Source organism: Electrophorus electricus, chromosome 18 (assembly GCF_041902795.1).
Source record: "Electrophorus electricus isolate QZ-2024a chromosome 18, ASM4190279v1, whole genome shotgun sequence".
NCBI lineage: Eukaryota > Metazoa > Chordata > Actinopteri > Gymnotiformes > Gymnotidae > Electrophorus > Electrophorus electricus.
Window position 1 is genome coordinate 16,267,206 of NC_137514.1, and position 20,295 is coordinate 16,287,500.

The 20,295-nt window shown below is 39.8% G+C and overlaps 1 protein-coding gene across 5 annotated transcripts in view; it reads right to left on the bottom strand.

Annotated features, from left to right (window-relative positions):
• Window positions 1-34: 34 nt before the first annotated feature.
• The window catches only part of gtf3c3 (general transcription factor IIIC, polypeptide 3), a 23,552-nt gene continuing 3,291 nt past the window's right edge, over window positions 35-20,295 (bottom strand). Inside the window, exons 4-18 of one of the 5 annotated variants that reach the window (XM_027030212.3) lie at window positions 18,338-18,461; window positions 17,295-17,486; window positions 16,595-16,760; window positions 16,317-16,464; window positions 16,071-16,203; window positions 15,697-15,797; window positions 15,075-15,246; window positions 14,314-14,516; window positions 12,635-12,736; window positions 12,290-12,425; window positions 11,725-11,950; window positions 6,193-6,383; window positions 2,165-2,289; window positions 1,758-1,910; window positions 35-475 (exon numbers count right to left, since the gene is read on the bottom strand). In XM_027030212.3, coding sequence (XP_026886013.2) covers window positions 353-475; window positions 1,758-1,910; window positions 2,165-2,289; window positions 6,193-6,383; window positions 11,725-11,950; window positions 12,290-12,425; window positions 12,635-12,736; window positions 14,314-14,516; window positions 15,075-15,246; window positions 15,697-15,797; window positions 16,071-16,203; window positions 16,317-16,464; window positions 16,595-16,760; window positions 17,295-17,486; window positions 18,338-18,461 — 2,295 coding nt within the window. In that variant the 3' untranslated portion in view covers window positions 35-352. Of the gene's footprint in view, window positions 476-1,757; window positions 1,911-2,164; window positions 2,290-4,362; window positions 4,513-4,730; window positions 6,384-11,724; window positions 11,951-12,289; window positions 12,426-12,634; window positions 12,737-14,313; window positions 14,517-15,074; window positions 15,247-15,696; window positions 15,798-16,070; window positions 16,204-16,316; window positions 16,465-16,594; window positions 16,761-17,294; window positions 17,487-18,337; window positions 18,462-20,295 lie in introns of those variants that run through there. The other 4 variants (XM_081701279.1, XR_014118238.1, XR_014118236.1 and 1 more) reach the window with 4 other exon arrangements.

Consider the following 20,295-nt stretch of genomic DNA (forward strand, 5'->3'; position numbering starts at 1 on the left):
CCGTCTCGTTTTAAAAAAATAACACAGCAAATGGTAGGCTAATGCTCATCTCTTTAATAGATGTCACACATTAATTATGCTGGGGTGACTCCACGTGTGCATACAAGTACATCGCAGATTTTTTTTTATACGGACTAGGCGATTAACAAATCAAGTAGGCCTATTTAATTGGAATGCAGAAGAAAAGTATTTCCTACATATTTTCTTTATTATGTGTAATCCACAATTTTCAATGACAATATCAAATGTTTATTAAAAATACAATACAAAAGAATATTTTACATATTTTACAATTGCACGGATATGTTCTCCGAGTATGAACACGCGCACATACACTACAAAATATAGGTACTTACACAGTACAATACGTATAGATATAGTAGCGCGCCATTTCCTTGTTGCCGCTAGACTGGTGTATGAGTGATAGATTATAGGCAATCTCCCTGCGCAGGTCCACTTGATCGTCGTCAATCCCCTTCAAATACAATTAGTGAAAAGTGTTATTACTTTGTACAGCACAGCTATAGTGTGTTATATGATGTCTGACTTGGGCTCATAAAAATAAATTGTGATGGGAGGTCAAAAGAGTATAAGGATGAAGTATGAAGGACAATTTGTTTTTGCAGAGTTCAAAACTACAACGTAAAGTAAGCAGTTTTAAAAGTAATTAATTTATTTATTTATTATTATTTTTTTTTTTTCATTCAAAGGAAGACCAAGATAGTTCCACATTGGCTTGTCTCACATAAAGAACTGTGGTTTAAGTAAGAAAAAAAGGGGGGGGGGGGGGGGGGGCACCATTTCCCATATGAATATGACAGGAATATTCCAATACTAAAGCTCTAAAATTTTTTGTAGCATTCCCAGTCATTTAAATGTTTTTTTATTTGTCACATTCTTGTTTGTATAGTTGCAGGTGGTGCTAAATTGTCCCCAATAATATGAAGATCTACATTTCTAGCATTTGAGGCTCTAATATAGTGCAACTTGCTTTTATTTATCAGGGAGTTAAGACTTCAGACTGCTTTTATCTTACTATCGAACACCATAAAGCAACATTAGGTTATTAATTCAATTTATGATCAGACCCAACAACAGAATGCTTGTAGGCTTCCATTTTATTATTTACCTGGGATTACTTTACTGTTTCATGCTTGATTGAATGTTGTGGGTAATTGATATGTTTCTGCACATTATCATGTTAAAGCTTCAATGAAGCCTTTGTCAGAAAGGATTAAAAGGCTACTAGCTTTACATACAATAAAGGTGTCTTTTTGTAAATTGATATTGCAATACTGGCTTCTGCAATAGTGATATAGTAGAAGACTACAAATGAGCTCACTAACATTACAGCATTCTTGCTTGTAGGCTGTATGGGTCATGACTAATCTCAGACACTCAAGAAGAGTGTTCTGATCAATCACAGCATTCACATTAAGCTGATCCAACAAGCATAAATAATAGTTATTAAAATAGTATTGGCCTATCTTTAGTCATTTTACACCACTGTTTAGCTGTTTTGGTTCTACGCTACCTTGAAAAGCTTTTAATGCTTAACAATTATTATCCTTGAAACAGTTTTTCACTATTTAATTATTATTTTGATTATGTTCACTTTGTTAAAGCATTGTTTCATTTCAGATTTGGGTCCAATTTAAGATTTTAACCTTGAGTCTCTTTTCATCTCATCATTTTACTTTCAGTTTTACCATAAAACCTTGATGGCAGCCAAACGAATAAACTGCTACTCCACCCACCTCCAGTCTGAGTGGAGGGAAACTGAGGGCTTTCTCATAGTAGTGGATGGCAAGATGGGTGAGGCCCAGCTGGTGCAGGGCCCGCCCCAAATTATACAGACTCTCCTGACAGTGACCTCTGAACTCCATGTAACGCCACAGGAATGAGAACCCCTGAAGAAAGGGGAGAGGTAAGCAAAAAGAGAGCGAGGACACTGACATTCAATAAAACACAAAGAGGCTCTGAAAGTGTTGGAGCTTGTTACAAGCCACTCACACATGACTTCTACAGGTATTAGGACTCAGGACAAAGTTGGATTTAAACACAAAGAAAACAGTTTAGCATTGTCCAAATAGTATTTCAGCATTACATACACAAACACGCACAAACTTCAGTCCCTAAAGTCTAACACATCATATCAACACACCTGCAGTACCAGAGGGTGTCTCTTCATGACAAATTTCTGGGAAGCCATGTGGAAGAAGGTGAGGCCCACACACAAGCTGTGGAGAGGGTTACAGGGCTGGTTCCTGAATGCCTGCATGTACTGACCTGTTCCCAAAAAATCAGGGATAAATAGTAAACAAACAATTTAGGCCGTGAGCAATTTATTTAAAATATCACTTCAAATAAACTATTTACATCCAAATAGCAAACATTGAACTAGCTGCTTAGAAAAACAATGGCTCAGTTACTGCCCTGGGTTCTTTAGGTAGTCTTCTTGGCCTGTTAAATATTTAGTTTGTGCATGCAGAATATGAAAGAAGAGGTTAATCATTAGGCACGCATGTCATTGGAGGAAGTGGCTTTGGGGAAAGGTTTGGATGGATTCATGGGAGTGAAAGGAGAGGACAGACTCCGTCAGTCTTCAATCAAAAAAAAAAAATCAATCAGTGCACCTCTCAGTGTCAAAATGTATACAAACTACAGACATGTGAGCTCAAACAAAATGGGCTAGCATCATAGATACATTATTTAGTAAATATTTTTATACCGCAGTATTTTCAGATATATATATTGTATAATGTGTAACAAATGTAAACATGGCTACCGTAGTGGGCTAACATTCATGACATTGCAAGCTGATAAGTGTAATATATATAGCGTGCACGCACGCACACACCTCAATAGCATTGAGCCAAATCAGTTCAGCTGAAGATATAAATATAAAATCAATATTCTTTTCTTATAAAGGAGCAGTGTGCCGTATATAGTGGTGAGATTGTGGATAGCCATCCCTCACCCCACTGTAGGTAGGGACTGCCTAGGGTGGCAGTCAGGTGTCAAGCTACTTCCAAATTGATGTGAGTATCCATGAACTCACTGTGTACATGTTAAGTGATGGGGATACATTAGATAGATATTTAGAGATTGTATAGGCATTTAATTTATAAAACTACAGGTTGTATCTTCCAAGTAAGATCATTATTATTACTATTACTTTTTATTACAATCCTGGTACCTTACATATTTTTTAAAACCGACACAGGGAGTTGTGTTGGTAACTGTGCCCATGACGATGTTGTAATGCTATCAAACAACAAATTGCATTTAGATTGCACTAAATTGCCTTTCCAGCAGAGAAATATGCACTGGATTTATAGGCTACTTAACTTCGAAGGTTGCATGAAACTCCCTCAAACGCACCCAATGAAATAAGAGAATTATGAAACAGCACCACCTTCAAGCACAATCAATGATATCGTAGTATGACAAAGTAGTGCTGGAATTCAAATGTTTAGCACAGTTCAGCTTCCTATGCAAATATTGCTGCATATTAGGTAATTATTGTGAAGAAAATTGACATGCTGTTTGAAATACAAGTTCAGCAGCATAGTAAGATTTTGTAGTAGGAAATTTCAAGTTTTAAAAAAGATGCTGAAATAATTTTGCATAACTGCACAGAACTGTCCAGTTACATTTACAACCAGCTAATGGAAAAAGTACAGTCTACAGGAAAGACCGACACATGAGAAAATCAGCAATCATTTTATGTTGCAGGTTTAATGCAACGTAAAATGCATTCATTAAATAATTAAAATGCACAAACTTCAGGATAGGATAATTATCATAGGATAATTATAAGTCTATGGTTGGTTTATATTGTTACTTTACAGTAGAAATGAACACATGAACACATCCCAGGCTGGAGAGAAGACAAATCAATCAAGTTTTTATATATATATATAAAATAAAAGACTGCTCGAATTGAATATCCCCAGTCAGGCTGAGGTCACCTTCTAGGTAGTAGCTTATACTGGCAATGCAGAGACTTGTAAGGCCATTGAACATTATGTAAGCTTGGGGAATTGGTGACCTGTCTGTTGGAGAGAAAAAAAAAAAAAAAGAAAAAAAAAGTTGAACCTTTTTTTTTTTTTTTTTTTTACATGGATCGTGCTGCATTCCATTTTAGTTAATTTTTCTGATGATTGCAAGGGCATTCACATTGAAGCAGTATTCACAATGAACTCAGAACTCTATGATCATTGCAGTTTAGGTTCTATAGAAAGCTACACCAAAACAATATGTACTTGCTGTGCTTTTAAACTAGCCAATTTAGGTGAATGTCCACTGCTTTGACAATCATCCAAAAATGGAAGGAGTATGGCATAACCGCAAACCTACCTAAACTGACAGCCCAGGCAAGGAGAGCACTACTTGGAGAAACAGCCAAGAGGCCCATGGTCACTCTGGAGGAGCTTCAGAGAGCCACAGCTCAGGAGGGACAAATCGGTCTACAGGACAACTATTAGCCGTGTACTCCACAAATCTGGCCTTTATGGAAGAGTAGCAAGAAGAAAGCCATTTTTAAAAGCAAGCCATAAGAAGTCTCGTTTGCAGTTTGCCACAAGCCATGTAGGGGACACAGCAAACATGTGGAAGAAGGTGCTCTGGCCAGATGAGACCAAAGTTTAACTTTTTCGCCTAAATGCAAAACGCTATGTTTGGCAGAAAACTAACACTGAACATCACCCTGAACACACCATCCCCACCTTTCAACATGGTGGTGGCAGCATCATGCTGTGGGGATGCTTTTCCTCAGCAGGGACAGGGAAGCTGGTCAGAGTTGATGGGAAGATGGATGGAGCTAAATACAGGGCAATCCTGGAGGAAAACCAGTTAGAGGCTGCAAAAGACTTGAGACTGGGGCGGTGGTTCACCTTACAGAAGGACAACAACCCTAAACATACAGCCAGAGCTACAATGGAATGGTTTAGAGCAAAGCACATTCATGTGTTAGAATGGCCCAGTCAAAGTCCAGACCTAAATGCCATTGAGAATCTGTGGCAAGACTTAAATTGCTGTTCAGACGTTTATCACATAAAATACATTCAAGTTTGTAGGTGCAACATGAAAAAAATGTGGAAAAGTTCAAGGGATATGAATACTTCTTCAAGGCCCTGTAACTCCCTCAGAAAATCTGCCAGAGTTGAGGTCAAAGAGGGGGAAAGGGAGGCAAACTATGCACTAAGCCAAGGCTGAACCCACATTGACCACCTGTTCCAGCATTTTTTGGACAATGGTAAACAGAATGGATGAGCTGAGAGTCTGGATTACAGCACAAATGGATCCTGCAATATAACTGTGTCTGTGATGGAGACATGTCTAACAGCAACGTCCCCAGTAGTGTGGTGGAGATGGATGGATGGGAGCAGCATGTTCAGAGTGGACAGAAGACTCTGGTAAGAGCAAAGCAGTGGCCTGTGCATTTATGTCAATATATAAGGGTACATTGTAAATCTGTGTTCTAGAAGTCTGAACACTGAAAACAGGTAGTAGCTCCAAAACAACTTGGTAGCTCAATGTTCCAACATCTGCAAGCGGTAACTGCTGTCAGAACTAGAAATTGATAAGGTACAACACAAATGCTACGGCAAGGGGAAACAGGACAACAAGTCATCCCCACACTCCAAAAGTTTGCTTCTGCATTTCCTTTGACCATTCTGATGTTTCCATATTCAGGTGATTTTGCTCTTCTAACTTTCAGTGCATGCCCCCTACTAATGTTAGCCAGATAACCAGTCCATCGAGCCAGATCAGTGATGTTAAAACTTAAGTCTTCCAAAAAACTCAGGCCAAATCTGATCTAATAGCTCTGATTTTTGAATGAATATCTCTTACTTTATAGGGTGACTCACAGCAACAGGACAACACTAAATTTTAATTTCTTTCACAATAATTTACCAAATATGCAGCAACACTTGCATAGGAAGCTAAACTGAGCAAGCAGTTAGATCACCCATTCTGGGCTACTCTAGAAATATGGTGGCCTCTGTCAGAAGAGGACCCACTCCCTATGATTCATAGGTTTCACTAAGGAAAACATGGTATACTATATTTTATGTTTGCTCCTTAAATCTTACATACTGCTCCTTTAAAACAATCCATAAATGACCCCCAGGTGGAATTGGAAAAGAGGCAGAAAGCAGTTGTCTCTGTGCTGTGATGGTGTACCGAGGGCGTGTTTGAATGTGCCAGACACAAGCGAGGTGTGTCCGTTGAGGATACAGAGCGCATGGCTCTCTGGGTTCTTCAGCATGAGGCGCAGACAGAAACGGTGGTGGCGCACGTCCTGCGAGTGCAGCGTCACCTGGTTGAAGACGTTCCAGAGCTGCGCCCGTTCCACGCTGCCCATCAGCATGAGTCTGGAGCCACACAAACACACACAGGTTCTAGTGAAACTGCATTAAAACACCTAAACTGGGAAAAATAATGCTTTTGGGTCATTTTTGGCAGATTTGGCAAATTGGACAAATTGCACAAAGATGAATGCAAAAAAGGTGCTTATACAGAACAGATAAATGGGGGTCATCACTGGTCATCTGGCTTCTGAACATCACCACTGAGTAGGTGACTTGGACATAGGATATATGCATAAATAATAATGTACCCTAATGCTTCAATGCTGTTTTTATTGATCAGGCCTTAATTAACAATTGTGTAATCGTCACCAATTTCAATAAACGTATAAATAACAGTGACACCCTTTTTACTTCCACAATTTAGCAGCCATGTGTTAATGAAATGATTAACCATCTTTTAGCAAAAATGTTATCAAGTTGTACGAATATAGTGCATTGTATAAGTACCCCCTTTTTTTTTTTACATTTCATCCATTACCCTTTTTACATTTGTATTTTATAATTTGAATAAAAATGACATTAATTGGACTCATCATTTGACTGACCAACAATTTTTTTTTTTGACAAAAGCTAGTTAAAGAAATCTGTTCATTGCATAAGAATTCACCCTCCTCAAATCCAATACATGGACACAGCACCTTTTGCTGCAGTTACAGCTGCATGTCTTTCAGTCAGTTGATGTTTCATCTTTGTACAAATAGACTGCTGACATTTTTGCCCATTCTTCCTAGCAAAATAGCTCAAGCTGTGTCAGACTGGATGGAGACCATTTTCAAATCTTTACACAGATTCTCAAATCAGAATGAGGTCTGGGCCACTCCAACAAAATGAGGTTCTTTCTTTCGAACCACTCCTATGTACCTTTGGCAGGTGGCTAAGGAGCACAAACAAAAAAGGAAAAAAGGTTGATACACATGTAAAAAAATGTTTATGTTTGTTCAGCACATACCCCAGGACTGATCGCCCAATGGGGAAAACGATCGTGAATGGAGTGACTGTGAATCCCAGGAACCAGGGAGAGAACATTTTTGGACAAAAAAGTAGCAGGTTGTTGGATTTCACTTGAGAAACCATTCGCATCTTCTCCCTTCACTTTTGCTCAGTGGAAACATACCTGGAGGTGTATGATAATTTTTTTTCTCTCCTTTATCCTGGGGTAGTACTGAGTATAGACTGTGTTTGCTGAGGGATTTACAAACATCATTTTCTGATCTATCAAGGTGGATCTTTGGGTGAGCTTCGAATTGGAAAAGAGACCGCTGAGTCTGCCCCCAGTTTACCTTGCTCACTATTTCCCGATTATGGATGCTTTTACTGCTGGCATATTCATTATGTTGTGTGACCTGTCATGTAAAATTATGTTCTGTATATGTGTGAAATGAAACTACTAGTAGGGAATGTTGTGGAATACGCTTGGTATTGGGTGTTATACAATGTCAAACATCTTTACATTAGTTTGTGTATATGTGAGAAAGCATTCACCCAATAGCGCTAGAAAGTGTTGTTTTTGTTTGTGAAAAAGCCCTGGGGAAAACACTGAACATCTCATAGTAGTTGCCTGTACAGAGATTGTACAATGAGCTTTTAAATGGTAGTAATGCACCTTGCAGCTAGTCTTCAAGTTCTTCGCGTTGTATTTTGTAGCCATTACCGGTCTGGTTTTTTTTGTTTTTTTTTTTTTTTAAATGGGTCTCCGCATCACTTGGTTTTAATCATTGTAAGACTAAGCTAAGATAGTGGGCCTGTACTTTGTTCCAGCACTCACTTGCATACATAAATACAAAGCATAGTGCATCTTTTAACATCCAGGCAGCTGAGGAACTTGAGTTCTCTAGGCATGTGACATGCAGGCAACCCCATGGCGACATCTCCGAGGTCTCCAGTTTGTTGGAACAACTATACATAGACGAACCAAGGCCATCCAATTCACTACATCCAGTGAACCAAGAAGGTGAGAACAATAACATGGGCATAATGGAGGAACAGCTCACTAAGCTTATGGAAAGAATGGATGCGTTAGAAGTTCAGATGAAAGATGCTGACTCTTCCCTTGTAAGAGAAGAGGCGTTGAAGTCTTCCAAGGAGAGATTATCTTAGGATATCAGGACCTACATATAAAAGAGGTTCAGTCATTTTGACTGCCTACACCATCGAGACTGGGTGTAGGAGGGGCAGATAGAGAGCATTCGCCAAAGGACTCACCGCATGTGGAAACCAACCACATCATCTATTCCCACTGTGAGACCATTCTATAGTGCCATCCCTACGAGTGCTCCTTCTTCCCCGCCTATTCGGTTGGATTTCCCCAAGTTCGGAGAGACGGCCAGTACTAATGATGTCACAAATTTTATAGAGAAATGTGAGAATGTTTTAATCCTATGACCTCTGAGTTACTCTGAGCTGTTTGGCACACTGAATGTTGTACTCCTTGTGCCTGCTCAGAATTGGTTAGCATCCAGAGCCAAGATAAATAACTGGCCAATGTTCCAGACCGCATTCTTACAAGATTTTCTGCTGGAGGATTATTCCGCTAAGATCAAGGAACAGCTCCGCATAAACAGTACAGACTCCAAATAAAGGCCTCCGAGACTTTGCATATGACTACAGGGCTCTGTGCCTAAAGTTGTGACCTGGGATGGATGAGATGGTCAGGAGGATTTTAAATGCCTGTAATCCTCATCCTGCTTATGGTCTAAGGGGAGTAGTAACCACAGTGGACCAGCTTGTGAAGACGGGCTCCATGGTAGAGAGAGACAGTGTCTTCTAAAGGGTAAAATGTCCTCATGGACGACAACCTGCACATACCTCTTCTGCTGGCCCAGATTTTCTGGTGGTTAGCAAGCTGACCCTCCAACCTTATCACAACAAGTATATAACATTCAACAGTAAAATTGATCAGTTCCAGTCTATGAACATCTTCACTAAGTGGGAATGGAATTAACTTTTATACAGCCATAATGAAAGAGCAACCCTCAGCGTTCCATCAAAACATTGTCTCTCAACGTGAGATTGTTAGACCACTGCTGCAGAAGTGGTCTACTGTATGGACAGAGCATTTGGGATCTTCTAGGATTGTGCAACATCGAACGTACACTACTGACGAGGTGCTAGTCAGGAGAGGAATGTACCGGACCTCCTCACAAAAGCAGGAAGTGTCCAGAAGATGCTAGCAGAAGGAATAATATAACCATTATCCTTTTCCTGGGTGGCTCCTGTGGTCTTAGTGCCTAAACCAGATGGGTCCTTCCATTTTTGTATAGATTATCATGCCCTGAATGCCAAAACATGCCTAGATGCCAGCCAATGCCTCTGGTACACAATATTATTGTAATCAATGGAAGGCACGGCATACTTCTGTACTTTGGTTCTCTTGAGTGGCTATTGGCAGGTGGCTATGGATGAGCAGAGCAAACAAAAAACTGATGCAATTACACCGCAAGCCCTATATTAGTTCAAGTTTATGCCTTTTGGACTCAAGAATACTAGTGCTACCTTCCAATGGCTGATGGAGCAAGTATTGGGTGAGTTGAAACGGAGGATATGTTTTCTCTATATCGATGGCCTCATTGTGTTTTCTCAAACTCAAAAACACCTCCAACACTTAGAAGCCGTGTTTAAGAAACTACATCTAGCCAATCTGACAAACATAAAAAATGTCACCTTTTCCTGACCCATCTTACCTTCTTATGCCATGTGGTGTCAGGTCAGAGGGTAGAAGTAGACCCGGAAAAGGCAAGAGCTATATGTGAATATCCTCCACCAATGAATCTGAAGGGTCTGCAGAGATTCTTAGGACTGGTAGGCTGGTACCACAAGTTTATCCCTTACCTAGCAGACACTGAAGAAATAGAACACATGCTGGGAATGGACAGAGGAGAGCCAACAGGCTTTCAGGAAGCTGAAAAAGAGTCCCTTCAGTCTTCCCCAGTACTAGTTCAGCCAAGACGTGAGCTCATATACCAAGTACTGACAGATGCCAGTGACGTTGGGTTAGGTTTGTTTCTACACAACAGCTGGACGGAGAACGTGAGAGTCTACGCCTCACGGGCTTTGAGGGGCGCCGAGCTGAGATATTCATTTTTGGAAAAGGAGTGTTTAGCTGTAGTATGGGCTGTGAAGAAGTGCTGTCATTACATCGAGGATGCTATATTTTACTTATACCATGACCATGGCTCTCTTGCTCATGTCTCTTGCAGACTAGAAAAGTTTTCTTCAAGGATTGTTCTGTATTTGGCTCCATCCATTTTCCAAGCGCATTTATATTGAGACCATGAGACACTTTAAATGGCACACAGATGGCATACTCTAGTGGACCTCTGATGACAACCATTTGTACCAGTACCAATTTGGGCATTTTCATAGCAGTGGATACAATTATTTTTGCGATCACAATTTTATAAAATTTTATGTATGAATAACTTTGCTAACTATATTGGCTTTCTTCACATGTTTAGTAGGTTTATGATATGATTACAATTATGTTAATTTCAATTAAAGATTGTAACAGAAACTGAAAATATTCAAGGGGTCTAACTACTTATACAAAGTATTGCACTGGAATAATAGCAAAACTTGTTTCCTAAACAAAGCAGCATTGACTCTATCGAGCAGGCATACACCAAGGAACATTCTGGATTTTCCATGCCAGGGAAAACGTTTGGCAGGAAGTTACTTAGCTAGGTTAGCATAGCATTTTACCAGTCATTCATCAGAAATGTGTGATGAAAAAAATAAAAAAATCAAGTGGTGATAACACCCAAGCAATGTAAAATAATAGCCAGCTAGCTAACAAAGGCAAGAAATTTTCATCTAACATATGCAATATATATTTGATGCTATGTATTTACTTTTCTGATGCTATGTATTTTACTAAAGCTTTGTCAACTTTATGTTATCACTATAATAAATTTACTAAACAACAGACATATATAGAAATTGGTGAAAACCACATTATTTTGATCCTGGTAAATAAAACCACAGAATTGAATGAAGGTGCAAAAACAAGATATGCTGTGTCCTAGTCATTCAATCCACATGACTTGGACACAATAGAATACAGAGAACTAACTTCTTAGAAAGGGTTATTATTATGGAAATTATTTCATACGCAAACAGCAATGCAAAACTCAACTCCAATTCTGCCATTAAAACTCTTTAAGAATGAAAAACACATGGCCTATGCTTTTGGTCAACACAATTAAGCAAATAACTTGCACAAAATGTCTTCTTGGACCTTTAAATGCATAAGGCAACATCTCGAAATTGCCTTGCTTTTAAAACTTATACAAATCACTGAATTTTACCAAATTCATGTTTTAAAGCAAACTTGTTGGTATGTATTTACCGGATGTAGTCATAGGCTTTCCGGAAGTTTCGGTCCAGGAAGGCAGCAGAGAGGCCCAAGTATTCCAGCTCCTCACGTTTAGTACGGTCATCATAGAAGGAGTAGAACTCCAGCGAGGAGTCGACAAGCAGCTCAGCCTCGCCAAAGCGTTGCTCCTCACACAGCGCCGTTAGGCAACACAGCAACAGCTTCCACCAGTCTTCCCGTGACAACACGCTTGTCTTACCTACCACAGAAATGCAGATCATCACACAGAGACAGTGCTCCTCTATTGCTTTACTTTGGTGGAGTGGGGGGCTTTGGTCTTTACAATTCTGGAGGGAAAGAGACCACCTAGACTCAGTGATGTGCTTGCCCAAATACACCCGATTCAACACATTTATACCACAACCACAAGAGCTTTCTTCAGTGTAGCAGATTACTACACACTTTAAAAAATCCACACTTTTCTCCCTGAAGTACTAACAACCCATCCCATCTTATGCAGAAGCAGTGTGGAAGTAATACAGTGGATATGCTGGTTCCTCATTGAACTAATGGACATAAGCAATGAAACCATAACTACCCGTCACATCCAGGTAGGCCGCTTCTTGGTCCTCGATTTCAGACAGCTTGCTGCGTGACACTTTTATCAGGCACACGTGTTTGCAGCCAGACGAAGTGCTAGCTATCAGACACACCTGAGCTCTCACCATTGCCACCTACAGGTGAGGTAAATATGAGAGAAATGGCTAGCAGTCAAAGTACATGAAGTGTATATAGAATGTACTTCACTAGTTTTGAATCTCTAATATCTATTTCAAGTTTTAGCATAGAAATAAGAAATTGAAAAAAATGAAAAATTGAGATTGAGCTCCCTTTCTTTGTCTCTAAGAGGTAAAAATGAAGAGAGGGAGAGAGAGGGATAAACCTTGAGCAGCATGGACAACATGGTCAGCAGAGTGTCTATGTAATCCTCAGTTCGGCCTTGAGATCGGAGCAATGTGGAGCGGTGCAGCAACAACTTCAGCTCCTAACGTGCATACATACCAAAAGCAAAATGAGAAAAAGATGCCAGAATTTATTTTGTTTATTTGATTAGCCGGAGCAATGTTGTTTGAATAGCTATACTGTCAACTTTGTCAAAACGCTAAAAGACATTTTGATCTGTGTTTTTTTAAAAAATGTTAAACTAAAAATGTTTACAGGCATTTTAACCCCTAAATGCACATCCAGTTTTAAGCTAATTTTTGAATAATTTGTATTTGTTCACTTTAACACTTTAGTTATCTGAAATTGTACACATAGCACAGTGTTCATTCAGGATTTAAATTGAAGTAGACACTTAGGTGAAGACATCCACTCACATCCAGGCTTATTTTTCCATTATTTAGGTTCCATATGAGCTCATCTAATTCCTCCTCTGTCAATGTCCAAAAATTAACGGTTTTTGTTTTTTTGTTGGTTTTTTTTTTTTTTTTGGGGGGGGGGGGGGGGGGGGGGTAAATAACGTATTTGGATGCTGGAGATTCATTTTCAGTTATGTTCTACATTTCATCAGGGTCTTGTCAAAAAAAGTGAACGATTTTGAGCATATTCCTGAAATTGCTCAGTTTGTTTTGCTAAAACATCACAACAGTGTTCAACAAATTACTAAAAAAATATTAGCTTCATTACAGCTTCATTGTTAAAAGCTAAACAATATTAGCTTCATTGCTATTAGGGTAAATGTTATGCTGGGGAAAATACTGTAAATGCTGTAATACTAAAGAGAAAATGGTATGCTTTCTCATCTATACTCATAATTTGTAGCCGGATTACGAATTTTAGCAACCACGGAATCTAAGAAAGGTCTTCTCATTCCATTCAGAGTGTTTCTACATGAGTAACATGCATTTTTTGGTAACTAAAGGCTTGTGGATTTTGTGTTACAAAGGAAAGGAACAAATTATTTTGTACAAAGATGTGACCAAGCAAAGAACTTTAAACAGTATATAGAATGTTAGTAAACATGTCATGCAGTTGCGTTGATGCTAATTGAATTTTCTATGGCAAAATCTTATACCGGAAGCAGGTTTTAAAAAGGGTCATTTAAAAGGACAGACATGATTGTTGTGGAAATTTACCAAAAAAACAATGCATTCAGCATGGGATTTCTGATGAACGTTGCACGTAGACAGCTCAAAATCGGTACACACGTATTTATATTAGTGCTAGGAAATTTTATGTTGACAGTTGTACTGTATTTTAAGAATATTTGATGCCATCAAGCGATGTATTTGATCATGACAGATCGCATGCTAGAGGGCACAGATGCAGTAGCATTTTATTTTACCTCACCATATCAATTTGAACATTTTCATCATGAAATTCAAAGGTGATTTGTGGCAAAGTGTGTTCGAAAAGTTCCACACTAATTTGTAGTAGTCAACATTAATGAGAATATTATGTACTACCATTACAAGTAGTGCATAGCACCCAATTTTGGGCGTAGCCTATGGCTATAATTGGCCAAGCTATATTAACAGTCTTCTAAATAATGCAAAGTGAAATAATTCACTAAATGGATGATTTAGCTACACTGAACAGGACTGTGGAGAGTGCACGAACCTGCTGTGCAGCAGCAGAGTCCTGTGCCAGTGTGTCGGGATCGTGCATGGGCTCCAGGGCCTCTAGGGCACGGTCAGGCTGGCCCAGCTGCTGTTGCAGGGTGGCCAGGGCAAGACGTGCCTCCAGGTGCAGTGGGGCCATCTCCACCACCTTGGTGTAGCTCCGGGCTGCCACCTCTGCATGGCCCAGTGCCTTCAGGCACTCTGGAGGCACACACGTAGAAACACAAATGCAACAAGAAACACAGTCCCTTCAGGTACTCTGGATGCACACACAAACAAATGTAAATGCAAGCACAAACATATAGGTTGCCAATATTGCATGTCTTCATAGGGCACTATCACAGGGCAAGGCAACTGTACTTCTATAAAAATGTACATATACACACACACACGACCCGCTCTTCGGCTGCTTGCGTCACAGCTTTGTTGGTGCCAACCCAGCAGCATTTTGGGGCCAGAATGGTACTAATAGTTCTGGCCAAGAACCTGTGATTTTGTGGTGGAAAAGTGCAGAACCGTTTGGGATTTTGGCACCATGCCAGTGGAAAAGTACAATAAGTGACAAAGTCAATGGTGGTTTACCATAGAAAAGCATTCTGAATCCATGAACAGGCCTAATCTTGGTCTATGAAACTACAAGTATTTCAGAATTGGCAAAGCATATAAAGCTACTAAATAACAGTCATTTGTGTGTAACAAATGGCTGAGCAGCTACGAGCCAGTAATAGTTCACAGGCAGGCAACAGTCGAGTGGCATACCAGCATGTCGGAGCCAGACCACGGCCAAGTTGTAGCGCTCGGAGCAGACAAGTGCGGAGAGTAGCGGCAGGGCCGAGGTGTACTCGCCCTCGTCCATGAAAGCTTCGGCCACGTCTAGGTAAAGATCTCCCAGCTCCTCGGGGCTCTGTTCCATCAGGGACGTCAGCATGGGCTGCAGTCACAGACAGGACAGGCCCCACAGTCAGCTGAGTCAGTCAGCAGCTCCAGGATAATAAGAGTGACACTGATTAAAACAGCAGTATGGCACTGGGCCTGTCTTACTTAACAGCCTTGCTTAGAAAAATTACTAGTGTAATATGGCACATCAAGATAATAAGCCATGTCAAGAAATATCTGGTATTTGGCAAATAAAGATTCTGAACAAGATTTAGCCTTATTTCTTGTTAAGGTTAAGCCCAAAATGCTATTATAATGAGATGTGCCAATTTTAACATGGACTGGGTTTTGCAAGCAGAGAGTAACAGAGGTTGGATAATTTCTTGCAATGGATGGAGAATTGTTTTTAAATTATGTTTGTATATTTGGGTTGGGTGTATTAAGTAAAATGTTTGGTATGCATTACTCACAAGAACACATTTGCATGTAAATATGAAGCACTCACATCCAGGGGTTTGAAAACATGCTGGTGGATCAGGCATACCATGAGCTTCACCCTGATATCTACTGGAATGTCATCAGGCACTCCCACCTCCAGAATCGGTCCTACAGAGGAAGAACCAGGTCAGGTCTATTCAACCTACACTAGTCTAATTCCAAGGTGCCTCAGGTGTGGTTCCAACAGTCATCAAAACTGAGGATTTAAATTTGAACTTTGATGGTCGTGTCTTCAGCAAACTAGGTATGCCCCTGTAGATTATGGAATGAGGAAACTAAGAATTTATTTCTCTGGCAGAAACAATGTCATCTCTGGTCTCCTCCTCACCCCTCTCTCTTCTGCAGGCTTCTCCCTCACCCTTCTCTCTTCTGCTGGCTCACCTTTTAGCACATCTTTCTTCTCATCACTCTTCTTCCTTACTTCCTCCTCCTCGGTTCTCCCTTCAGTCTGCTCCATGCCTTCCTGACCATCAACCTCTCTCTCCAGCACAATGCCACAGAATGTAACCAGGGCCTGAGTCAGGCACACAGCACAGTAGGGTGAGTCTATACAAATAATTTTATGACAAAGTACATGCCATGAAATGTATCACCTTCCACATACTTATACAAACAAGTGTTTATCACCTCTAAGGCTTTACTGTACTGGTGGTTGGCTACGTAAAGCTCGGCCGCCATGTTAACACATTCGTGTGTGACAAGCTCAGGGTGACGCATCAGGGCTTCCTCCATCACACCGATAGCTGAAGGAAGTTCATTACTCTCATAGTAACTCCTAATCTCACACACACACACACACACACACACACACACACACATACGTTTAACTGGACAAGAAATAGATGACTGAGGACCGCAAAACTTGCATGTTTGTGTTTGTAAGTGTGAGAGAGCGCATGTCTTACTTGGCCATGTCACGGGACAGCTGCATGAAGTGCTCCCCATCAGTAGGGGGCAGCAGACTGAGGATGCGGCGGTAGCCATCCATGGCCTGTTTGTGCTCGCCTACCTGCTCATAGAGGCTGGAGCGCTCCCACAGGTAGCGTACATTACTCTGGTCATACTTAATCGCTACATGCAACACAATCACAGAGCACAGATTAGCATTACAATGTAGCAGCATTAACACGCATCTATTTATATTCTCAAAAGGTCAGCGCTCCCATCATCCCTTTCAACTAGGGCTTCATGAGGGCAAATATAACATATTTCAGCTATACTGGCAAACCTTTATCCTGTGGTGGGTCTTAGACTGCATTAAAAAATACAGTTGTGAACCTTTGATGTAACATGGCTAAAGGCTGGCATACAATTTTAAGCAAGATTTATTTAGTCATTTATAAATAAATGCTCAAGAACAATTTTTTGTACACCTCACACAAATATTTTATAGTATTGTAATAAATACTGTATTATACTTAATAGTTGACATTTTGGGTACATTATTCAGTAACTACTCTGAATTAATCAGTAGTGATATTGAAATTACTACGAAAAGGTACATAGTTGCAGACTGAAGACAGAGTCTTGACCCACCAACAGATGCTTGGAAAGTAGTGGACTAACTTTACCAGTGACAGCACTACAGAAGAGCAGTACCCCGACCTTTGGTATAGCATATGATGGCCTGCTTAATGTTGTCCTGCTCCAGGGACATGTCAGCTAGCTTGACCCACTCCTCACAGTCACTGGGGTTCAGATGTGCTGCAATCAGTCCAAACTGCAATGCCTTCTCCATGTCACCCTGGTCTTCATAGATCATCGCCAGTGTGGAGAAAGGCTCATATGCCAATGGGGCTGGGAGCATGCCAGAGGAGGAGATCATCAAATCCCGAGCACAAGTGACTCAACATTTCCCTTTAATACTAACATATTTCAGTATGTGACATTTCTAGACTGTACACTCTCAGGCCCGTTTCCCGAGTTCAGTCCTGTTGTACAGTTGTGGCCAAAAGTTTTGAGACAAATTTTGGTTTTGGGATCATGGCCAGAAAACTCCCCAGATTTCAATCCCATTGAGAACCTGTGGTCAATCTTCAAAAAAGGGTGGACAAACAAAAACACAGAAACTGTGATCAACTCCAAGCACTGATTAGGCAAGAATGGGTTGCTATCTGTCAAGATTTTGCCTATAAGCTGATATCCAGTATGCCACGGCAAATTGCAGAAGTCTTAAAAAAAGAAGGGTCAACACTATAAACATCAAGTCTTTGTTTAAACTGGATGTATTTGTCAATAAAAAGTAAAAACAAACAAACAAACAAAAACTTATGAAATGCTTATAAATTGTACATCATACTGTATAAACATTTCACAAAAGGATCTAAAAAAAAAACCCGAGGCAGTAAACTTTGTGAAAACCAAAATTTGTCAGTCTCAAAACTTTTGCCACAACTTTACTGACCATAAATCTGTTTCGTAACCAGAAAAAAATTGACTCCATTACAAACTAAGTAAGCCCTATTAATTTATGCAAAGACATGACGCATGAATGAGTAAATTACCTTCAGATTTTAAACTACTCACTTAACACACATTTCACAATTTTTTACATCCGTTCAATAAATCAAATGTGTATACAACATTAGTTTTAGGAGCCTGCATCCAGAATTAGGAAACATGTGACTGAAGCCCGAGAAAGAACAAACCCTGACGGATGATCTCCATGCACATAAGGATGGCGTCATCCTTCTCTCCTCGTGCGTAGCGGATGTTAGCCTCACCCATTAGCCCTCGGAGGGCACGTGGAAGCTTGCTCCGTGGACGCCTTTCCTGAAAGAAAAATAAAAGACAAAAATACATATACAAACAGCCAGCGAGTCACAAGCAAAGGTACTGATGTCAACACAGAACTCTCTGATGCAGAAGCACTGATGCAACAAGTACCAATAACCTGCCTATCCACAACATAGCAGGTCCTGTCAAAAACACTAGTGAACAAGTTGAATAAGCATGCACTACACAAGAAGCTAAAAGCACAGTGCTGTTCACTAGAATTCCAAGACTAGATGGGCCAAGCTGCGTAGCTTTTGTTGCCATTGTAGGTTTTCTGTCTTTTTCTCCGTTTACACCTATTCAGGGTTCAGACTAAACAGCCTGATTTTGTCAAATGTCCAGCATCTTACCCAATTATGAGCATCAGGAACGAGGAATAGGTCTTGTAGTGTGCCACTACCCGTTCAACAGCACTCTGAAAGACGGAGCATTGCAGAATTTTTTCTGTTTTCTCACCTAGTCTGACATCATTTGTGATGTGGGACAGATTGCTGTCTGGTACAGAAATGTAAACTCAGCAAATAGAAAGAAGGATGATACTGCTACATTTATGCAATGTTTTTGACATGTCTCAACTTCTCTTTGAAAGAACTTGACAGCCCATATTGTCCTCTTTTTGACACCCAGGAATGGATTCACATTCATTTCACTTTGTTTTCTTTTCTTTTTCTAAACTCAAAACTTCCAGCATCACACTTAGCGCTTCTGTAGCCATGATAGACAATTTCTTGACCCTCCTACCAAATGATCTATGAACTTACACATGACTTTTGGCATCAAACATGCAGTGTTGTCAGTATCCCAATAAAGATACAGAAATCATGCCACTATGATCACCTAATCTGACATCATAACCATTGTGAAAGACAAAATATCACGTAGTCTGAACCCAGCATTTCTCAGTGTATGGGCATATTTACTTTGTACTTATACACCATCATTACACGATATATTTACATTGCAATTTTACAGATTTCTTTTTTTTTTTTTTTCCCCCAACTCTTACTTGCTGCTAAATTACAGAGTTTTACTCCAGGATAAATTATTTGCATCACGCTCTAAAATGCAAGTATATTAAGGCTAAACAAAGCAAATTAAAAATGAGACTAATATATCAATACCCCAAATGGTAATGTATGGATTGGAATGGAGCATATGATAGCATCATCAAAAGGTTGATATACATGTTAGAAGACAAGGGTCTTGCAATGCTGTTTTGGGTATATGAAAGCATGTTGAAAATAATTTTGCAAAAAGAAACTCACTTTACCTTGCTGCACAATATCATACAATATCCACTTTACTGAAAAAAAGTAATTAGAAGCCTCTTTTTACAGTTAGAGACTATAGCCTATCTTCTGCCATCTTCATTAACGATTAGTATCTAAACACACAAGTGATACTTTTAAGATATTTTTAGTTGCTAGGCTATTCCTAACAGCACTAATGTGTGAACCCTCCAGTCACATTCACATCTACTACCATGTCATTGTAGTAGTGGATTATTCTTGATGCAGCATTAACACTGATTTGGTAATAACATTCAGACAGCTGTGCTTACACTGATTCTGCTATGTTAAATAGTGAGCTGGTTAAAACCTAGAATGCATAGCAATTTAAATGATGAATATGTTTCTAAAATAATAATTAGCTGCTCACTGTGGTCATACTGTAATAACCTGAATTTAGAAGTGGTGTGGAAATGGTGTTATAAAGTTACATATGTGCAGATACTCTAGTAAAGTGTTTGAGATTAGAAAACAGAAAATGTTACAGATCAGATTAAATGCATTTTAGAACTAGGGCCAGGAATGAAAAATGAGCAAGATTT